At 40.9% G+C, this 9211-nt stretch overlaps 1 protein-coding gene across 3 annotated transcripts in view; it reads left to right on the top strand.

The window, feature by feature from the left end:
- alcamb (activated leukocyte cell adhesion molecule b) overlaps positions 1-8714 on the top strand; it is a 65974-nt gene extending 57260 nt beyond the window's left edge. Inside the window, exons 10-16 of one of the 3 annotated variants that reach the window (XM_015951121.3) lie at positions 62-188; positions 1505-1623; positions 4850-4982; positions 5603-5632; positions 5958-6069; positions 8313-8448; positions 8524-8714. In XM_015951121.3, the coding sequence (XP_015806607.1) occupies positions 62-188; positions 1505-1623; positions 4850-4982; positions 5603-5632; positions 5958-6069; positions 8313-8415 (624 nt within the window). In that variant the 3' untranslated portion in view covers positions 8416-8448; positions 8524-8714. The remainder of the gene's footprint in view (positions 1-61; positions 189-1504; positions 1624-4849; positions 4983-5602; positions 5633-5957; positions 6070-8312; positions 8449-8523) is intronic. The other 2 variants (XM_054742526.2, XM_015951122.3) reach the window with 2 other exon arrangements.
- Positions 8715-9211: the final 497 nt, after the last annotated feature.

Consider the following 9211-nt stretch of genomic DNA (forward strand, 5'->3'; position numbering starts at 1 on the left):
TCAATGGAGAAATGTTTCCGCTTGTTGTTATAAATGCTTACATTCTTTTTATTTGACGCAGGAAGGCGTTAAACTGCACAAAGAGCCCAAGTTTGCTAATCTGACGTACTCTGACTCTGGTGTTTATGAGTGTGAGGTGACGCTGAAGACCCTCAGGCGGAAAGCATCTTTTCACCTGGTTGTCCAAGGTGAGGGGTCTAAAGGAGACGTCTTGTTGCTCGGAGTTGAATGAGACGATTTATACTTCTCTCATGTGTTAATAGCAAATACAACGCTCTGGGCAGAAGCTAGTTTGCTCTACTTAAGACTTGAGATGGCACAAAAAAAGACTTCAAAAGAATTTTAAAGCTCACAAATTAAATGAGTTGTGTATTTGTAAAAAAAAAAAAAAAAGCTTGTAGTTTTTACAGGAAAATCCGAATAAAGTCAACAGCTTGTTTTGAGTCTTATCATCGGAACAGATGAGCTGATAAACTCATCAACCATCAAGGTTTTTGGTCCAGATTATACAAACAACAGAAATGAAAGGGGAAGTGTCTCTTCTACCATCTAAGAGCTTGGAAGCGAATGTTCCTGCTCTTTGTAGCATGTTTCTCTGTAAAACTCAACCAGACCAGCCTCTGCTTGGAGAGTTGAGCTAACAGCTAGTCTGAGCTCGAGTGCATTGCTGCCGTCTTAACCCTCTCAGGCTCAAAATAAGTTTTGATAAAAGGACGAACAACTAAGTCCTTCAGGGGTACTTCTGAGTCAAAAAAATGCTCATGACATATGTATGTGGAGTAACCAGGTAGGTAGGTTTTAACATTGCAAATCTGCAACGCCTGCCTCCAGAGGGTAAAACAGCTCCAGTTCCAGAGTCATGCTATTGTTGTTTTATAAACGTTTACGTTGTTACAACTTTGAATTGCATGATTATTTGTGAAGTTTTTTTTTTTATCCCTGCTCGACCTGAGCCGTAGACGCAGTACAAGGGCTGCATTTGACTACTGAAGCTGTTTACTTTTGTAAATAACCAGAGAATTGCATGTAAATAATTGTCCAGTGGGTCTTATTTACACCAAAAGCAGTAAAGGGGGTCAGTTTTGCCAGTTTGGTTGAACTTTGACCTACATGTGTTCACTCACACAGCAACTATACTGGTCCCTGAGTGGAAAATTGGGTAGAAAATCCTTAAAAGTACTTGAATTATAATTTATTTTAACTGCTTGAAAGTAGAACTGGCTAAAGTACCATAACTTTGTGGGATAAGGAAGGGAAAGCCACATTCTCAACTCAGACTAGCCGTTAGCTCATCAGTCCTGTAGATTGTAATCTATTTTTCCAAGCAGATGCTGTTCACAAAGCTTTCTAAAAAGGGTTAGATAGTAATTATTCATCATTTTTAAACAGAAACACTTCAGAATGCCGAGTTTTCAGTCATTATTTCTACGAGCGTGAATGAAATTCGACTGTGACGAATCACTTTCTGAGTGTGCCGTGTCTGAATGGTTGCGTGCTGTTTCAGGTGCTCCGGTTATCAAATACCTGAAGAAGATGGACGCAAAAGGCCAGCAGATAGTCTTAATTTGTGAAGCTGAAGGTTCCCCGAAGCCAGTTGTTTCCTGGAGCATCAATGGCACCGTGGTATGCACACACACACCTTTATCAGGGTTGCACCAAATTCACTCCTGCATCATTACTGCAATGTCCCGAGGGTCAGATCCATCAGTCTACAGAAGTGCACATATATTTATTCATAATGCTAAAGATTTGTGTGTGTGTGTGTGTGTGTGTGTGTGTGTGTGTGTGTGTGTGTGTGTGTGCGCGCGCGTGCGTGCTTCCCTCTTTGCCTAAAAGTGATTCACATTTTGACCAACTTTAATTCACATTGAAAGGAAGTATAACTTTAATTTTAGTAAAGCTTGGTTCATGCTTGACGCATTCAATTTCCGCTTGGTGATGCGGCTCGCGGATGGAACACGCTTCACAACTCGCAGCGTTTATGGTTCGTGCGGCTCGTCTCTGCGGTGAGCCAATATTCTCCCAAACTGTAGGGGGCAGCATGGAGCTCTAAGGCATGCATCCATCACTACACCATAATAGAAGTAGAAATTACTGTTTACAACATGACATTTCAGCATTTTTAACAGCGTTCTCGTCTTTTCCGACAGTGCGAGCTATTTCTCTCCAAGAATTATTTACAACATGTTGATCACGGTGATCTCTGAGAGCTGAATCATACAAATGTCTGTATTTACGAACCTCTGCCATACTAGTTCTTGCCGGTCCGCCATGTTTTTCCGCGTCCGTCCGTCCGTCCGCGTGGTTAGAAATTTTCCGAGGTGCGCGTTGCGGAAATTCTAGGCCGTGCGGAGGCGCGGTGGAGGGGCGTGGTTGTTAAAATGACGCAAAATTACGCAACTTTTCCGCGCGGAGCCGCCCGGACCTCGCGGACGCATCAAGCATAAACCAACCTTAATCCTTCTTTGGTGCTTGTCCACCTTTTTAAAGGATGAAACTCAATCAGACCGATATCCTGCAGGCTTCACAGGATTCTGTAACACACGCCATTGTTTGGCTCTCTAAACAGATAGTCGCCATTTGCAAAATCCAGTCTGATGTGGCGCTAAATGGGAAATGTCAGTGGCAGCAGAAGGCTTATTTTGCTCGAGCGCTTGATGTGCAACGCCAAAGCACAGTTTGAAGTTACAGTCCAACGACGTGACTGATTGCACCTGTGATTACTGTGTGACAGCAGGTGGGACTTAGTGCCACAGGAAGCCGAGCAGCTGTTTGCGACAACAGAGCGACGGGTTCATCATCCTTTTAGGCAAGTTATTGTTGCTTTAATGCTCCAAACGTTCACGCATTCGGCGTGGAAGACGTGCGTAATCAGGTGATGATGATTAGCATCTTTCGTTGAGTTGCTCCATCTATCATTAACATATATTTAACATGAATAACATACATTTGCTACTGATCAAGATGGAACATTGAAAATGTACAATTTTATAAGCCTCAGATGTTTTGAGACACATGGTTGAGACTCTTATTATGAAGGATTAAAAAGAGGTTTTAAGAGTTGTGGTGTGGGCGCTGCTGAGGAAGTAGCCAACTGGAAGCTCTCCAGATCAATAACATTTCTCATTGTTTATAAGGCGTGCTTCCATTGTCGGAACGTCAGGGTCAATTCTGGGAGGTTGAGCTTGACCGGGTGATATGGTGGCCCCCCTCAGCTGTGGTGTCTCCATGCAAATTCAGCCATTTCAGGACTTTACACAGACGTCAGCATATCGCGACTGCTTCGGCAGTGAGGGATGTCTCTGATCAGTGCCAAAAAGCATCCACTGTAACATTAATGACATTAAAAGGGTATCTGCAAAAAGTCTTGAATTTGATGAAAGGAAAATTAAGACCCCTAAAAGTCTTTAAAAAGTCTTAAATCGATTTAGTGAAGTCTTAAATTTGGTTCGTGTTGACGTGATTTTAAAATACGTTCGTCTCATACTTGCAAACTTGATGCTTTTCAGCAAAAATTGACGTTTATGAAACCAAATTTGTTCACGTGAATCAAAGAGTTTTTGTTTTAGGGAAGGTGAGTCTTTGGTCTACTTGTTGGATGTGGATGAATTTATAGGCAGTAAAGCTGGATTTGTTGTGAAATCATTTCCTGTCCATCCTCTTTGCTGTCAGAATAAAATTAATTTTCCCTTTTTTATTCAAAACAATAACAGAACTGTCATTTGCTTACATTTCTGGCTAGGTTACAAAACAAAAACACTGGATCTCATTTTCCATTATTATGTGCATCTTGTTTTTAGTCACGTTTTTTTAAATGAATGAAAGAAAGCCCCAACCTCCACCCTCATCACCTTGAGTTAAAAAAGGAAAAAAAATCCTTTTAGTCTTTTTCTTCCCCTTTTCCTGTTAAACTCTCATTACTTCGGTTGGTGAATCAATACTGGTTGTCATGGTGATTCATTCTGACAGTGGTCTCATGGTCCTGAGGTCAGAAGGCAACAGGTTTGTCTCAGTGGCATCTTCTGACCACTGCTTCAGTGGTAAACACCTCCCGGTAAGCACACAGAGCTAAATAAAGACCAGTAACTGCATTGTTAGTGAACTAGTGGCTACTCCATGCTGTATTTGAGCTGCTCTAGTATTGTTTTACTGCCTTTTGTGCACTGCAGAGTGAATAAACCCTGGAAGACTCAGTATGTTGTCTCCACGAGTTGAAACACGTCTGAGCGCATCTGATCCAAACATTTCTAGGCGGGTTATTCTCAGTGCTTCAAAAGAGAAAAAGGAAATATATATATATATTCCTTTTAAACCTTATTTTCCCTTAGGCCTACAGTTGGTGTTTCTGCAGCAGATTTCTATAAACACATTTTTTGTTTTCCTCTCCTTTGTTCCTGCGGTCCACCTGCGTTCCCGCTGACGGGAGAGCGGTGTGAATTCCATGTGAACCTCCGGCTGTGAGCGGGAATCTTTTCAGTCTCTTCCCACAACAACAATCATCCCCATCCTGAAGCTGTGTGCAGTCGTTTACCACGTGCCGTCACTTACGGGACGCATTATTTCCATTAAAGTTGACGCATCTTTTAGAATAAAACGATAATAATAAAGTCGGAGCTCGTTGGGAGATTCAGCAGAACTCCTTTTTTTGTTTGTTGAGGATTTGGGGGAAACGGGGTGTTGGTGGTTTGTCTTTGTGTCTGGGGTTTTTCTCAAGAGACCTACAAGTCTACATCCCTCAGGCGTGGAACGGCTGAATCCCTGATTTGTCCAACATCACCCCCCAGTGGCTTCCTGTCTAAATTCCTCCTCTCTCCCTCCTTTTTGTATGTTTTATTTTTTTTTTTATCAGCTGAACGAGACTTCCCACCCCAATGGCAAGATCACACACAAGATCACGGTCACGCCCTCTGCGGACATGACCGTCACCTGTACGGTGTCCAACGAGTTCGGCATGATGACCCAAGATTTAAACGTGTCTTCTGGTAAGTCACATCCCCTACCCCTCATCCTCCAGCCTTCCTGTAGGAATCTGTCTCTCTCTAAATGTTTTATTCACTAACTGTCTGTCTGCATGAGGATCTAACACTTTTTTTTAATCAAACAAAACATTTTTCCACTTGGGGACTTAATTTTAACCCAGATTTGAATGTTTACTCTTTGCAGCTCATAAATGTAAGTTACATGTGGTCAAACACGAGTAGAAGTGCTGATATTTCTGTATATCTCTGTTGGTTTTACGTCCGGATCAGGTCACACTCTGAACTCTTACCATGCGTGTCAAAACTGACCTGATGCATGAACGTTATGCACTAATTCAGCATCAGTGTGCAGCGTTGATATCACCCTGTGGTTCCTTTTGTCATTCATTAATTTTTCATTCATTCCTGGTTGGGACAGCGTGTTCACGGCTCTTTTCCACCTCACTCGGATCAGTGTGTGTGTGTGTGTGTGTGTGTTGGGATGCTGGATTTAATCTATTCCCAATTTGCATGTCAGACTAGACTAGAAGTAGAGTAGTAAACTTTCTGTCCAACAAACTTTTTTTTTCTCCTCCCCGCTCCATTTTGGTTGGACGTTAATTTGGTTCTATATCTGATTTCAGTATTTGAGGAGGTGAAAATGGATAAACAAGGTAAGTCGTAGCAGTGTTACTTTTTTACTTTTGAACCTGTGGGAAGGGGGGTGAGTGAGGTCTCTGAAACAGAAATCGGTGGGTGTGTTAAGATGGTGGGAAGCGACCAGCATCCTGGCGAGATGTCAACACTGTTCTTCCTCCCGTTGACTGATGAAAGGAAATTCAGTAGCTGTCATAAACAGACCAATCAATAATTCATAATCATTGCTCAGTGCAGATGTGTCCATTCATCATGGCGTTACTGTTTTGATTCTCTGCCTGCTTCTAGGGTTTAGAGATGTGCATCAGCTCTGTGATGTCTGTTTTGTCTTTTGTCCGACAGACCCGTCAGGAAAAAATGACAAAACCCAGATGGTAGTTGGAGTTGTGGTCGGCCTCCTCATCGCGACGCTGGTTATAGGCCTGGCCTATTGGCTTTATGTGAAGAAATCCAAGTAAGAATAATACTTTTACCTCTTTTTCTGTGTTGTTATTGTATTGCTAAAGTGATCCTTTAGATTTTTCTAAGTAATCAACAGCTTTAGGTGGCTTTTTGAATGGCTTTAGCCTGGAGAAACAGACCAGTTTTGTCAACGTAAACGAACTACTTCCTGGTTACAGTAGGAGCTGGTTCCTAAGTGGATTATGGACCTTTTTAAACTCTAATTCAGTTTTCCTGGACTTCTAGGACCACCTTTATTCATAAATGTACAACAATTAGCTAAAATGTCTCAGATCTTCCCCACAACTGTGTTTTTCACTACAATAGTTTTTTGTTTTGTGAAGAACTGATATTCAGTCTTTGTCTTGTTTGTACATATGCAGTTTATTCTGTTTTTGCTACTTAAAGAGTAGGAATAAAAACAGTCACATTAGAACAGAAAATCTTCATTCAAAGGGTCGTGTTGATTTTGTGCCTCTATAGATACTCTTTCTGTCAGAATAGTTGCAAAGCGTTGGAAAATTAGTGGTACATCTGTAACATTCCTTGTTAGAATTTTATTTCTGCTAAAAATATTAACAAAAAAGGTCAAAAGGGAGCTTTAGAGTAAACTATTAGAATATGTTTCAGGTTTAAAGGGGCATTATGGAAGTTTGACAGCCAAAACATGTATAGAAATAATAAATTTCTTCTTCATACATTCTTCTGCAATGCCCTGGTCCTGTAGAATGAGCCCTGGCATTTTTACCGTGATTGCCAGTTTTTCTGTAAAATCACAGAAAAAGAGAGCTGCTCGGGTCGAGCAGGCTGCTTCATGCGCGTTCACGCTCAGGCATAGCCCGTAGCATTTGCTATCAGTAGCTTCAGCAGCAGAGAGAGAGGTAGTGCCAACTCAGCGACTTTGTTGCTGTAACTAATGCCTAGTGATGACCCTAGCTACATTTCTGAGGACCCTTAGCTACTTTCTTCTAGATATTTCCTGCAAATTAGCAACAAAATAGCCATTGAACGTTGTTTCAGCTGTCATCAAGCATGGCTGCATGGTGGCGCAGTGGTTAGCACTGTTGCCTCGCAGCACGAAAGTCGCAGGTTCAAAACTCGCCTTTCTGCGTGGAGTTGCGTGTTCTCCCCATGCATGCGTGGGTTTTCTCCGGGTACTCCGGTTTCCCCCACAGATCACAACATGCCCTATAGGTTAAAAAATAATTGTTGTAAGTCGCTTTGGGTAAAAGCGTCTGCTAAGCACATAAACATAAACAGAACTAAATTATTTAATTAATTAGCTGCACGCTCTCCTGTCCTCTGGGCCACACACACACACACACAGGACTGTCTCAGCTGTTATTTTCGTTGAGTGTGCACGTACAGCATGCGCGCCTCGTGCACGAGCCTACTATTTAAGCTGCCGTTACGCTTTTGGCCTGAGGGGGCAATCGCGAGCATAAAAATTCTAAACTCCGTAAAGTCCCTTTAAAGTACTTCAGAATTACACAAATTCAATTTTAACTGTTCCCACTGCAATTAGCATATCCACCTGCTCAGAAGTAATCTTTGTTTCTCCAAACTGAGGTCATTTAGCAGGTAAATGTTTTATTGTTAATAATGTTTCCACTAAAATCCAAATAAAGAGTCAAATTATTTCTTTAACTTCCAGTCCAAAATCTTCTGTCTTATTGGTTCAGAAACATTTAGTTTAGAAACAAACTTGATAAAGAAAAACTTGAAAATGTTGATAAAAGCAGTTAAAAATATAATTCAAACTTAATACATAACACATACAAATTAATTTAATAATTTCTTAAACGCTCAATTAAATTTGATATAAATCCTTTATATTATTTTTATGTTGTTTTTTTTCCGGTAGGATTATGAAAGAGTTGATTCAACTCAATCATTTAACTAAAACCTCCTTTTCAAACAAGGCTAGTTAGCTAGCATCTTATGCAGCCAAAAACGTGCTTGTGATCCAGATTTATGGATTATTTTTTATTTTGTGGAACACGTTACTTTCTTAATCTCTGAAAATCAGGAAGAAAGATGGTGCGCTTAGCTTAGCACACAACCCTGACCCAACACAAATAGAAGATGCGTTATTCCTTTTTTTCCTTCAGACGAATCAGCTCAACAAACAAATCCACCAAATATCATTCTTTAATTATCTCTTTTCATCTTCCTTTGATTGTTATTTTATTTCGGGTTTTCTCATTTTTGACCCCTGCCGAATTGGTTTTAGCTGTGAAGTTTTACTCCTTACAGGCAAGGAAGCTGGAAGACCGGTGAGAAGGAGAATGGGAATTCTGAGGAGGAGAAGAAATTAGAGGAAAAGGGGGAGGAGAACAGCCAGAAGGCGGAGGTGTAAAAGAAACCTGTTTGTGAAATGGTGAAGTGAAAGGTCGGGACTGAAACATCTCCATCTTCTGCTGATAATCCGTAAGATGTTCTTGATTGTTTTGTTTTTTCATTTCAGTGGGAACACAGAACTTTTGCACATTTCTCTTCACCTCCGTCTGGGAGAAAACACTGAGTGTACATTGGGATGAAGACAGCTTGAATTTGGTTTCAGGGAGACTTTTTCAAAACGCATATCCAGACACATCGACCACTGACTCCTCCATTTATCAAATGAAATAAAAAACCAGAAGAGAATGGAAACTATGTAATTTAAGTTGTCTGCACTACTGATACACGTGTAAATTTGTTCACTATTAGAATTCATGTTTGTTAGAATGTGAGTAAAGCGAGGAAATGCAGATCTCTTTTTGTTTGTTTTGTGGGGGGTTCCATAGGTGATGAAAGTGAAGTTCCTTCTAGACTGGTTGCCTTGGCCGTGAGGATGTAGATCTGCTGTAGAACTGTGCTTGACTCTTTGGCTCTTGAGAAGGAACCAAGGGACATCAATGCCATTTTTTTTTTATTTTAGGATTCATGCCATCTCAGGCCAACCACCTCTGCCTTCGACATCAGTATCTAGTCGTAGTAAATCTTTTTGTGTGTGCATTTTTTCACAGTTTGTTGGGTTATAAGAAAAAAACTGAGATAAAATTCCTGGAAGGGCTAAGGGTTGATTATAGTCGGCATTAGTTAACGATGGCATTATGATTTTCACGTCATGGAGAGAAGCGTTAGTTGTGTGTGAAACCAGGATTTATTTGTGT

This window comes from Nothobranchius furzeri, chromosome 13 (genome assembly GCF_043380555.1).
Source record: "Nothobranchius furzeri strain GRZ-AD chromosome 13, NfurGRZ-RIMD1, whole genome shotgun sequence".
In the NCBI taxonomy this organism is placed as follows: Eukaryota; Metazoa; Chordata; class Actinopteri; order Cyprinodontiformes; family Nothobranchiidae; genus Nothobranchius; species Nothobranchius furzeri.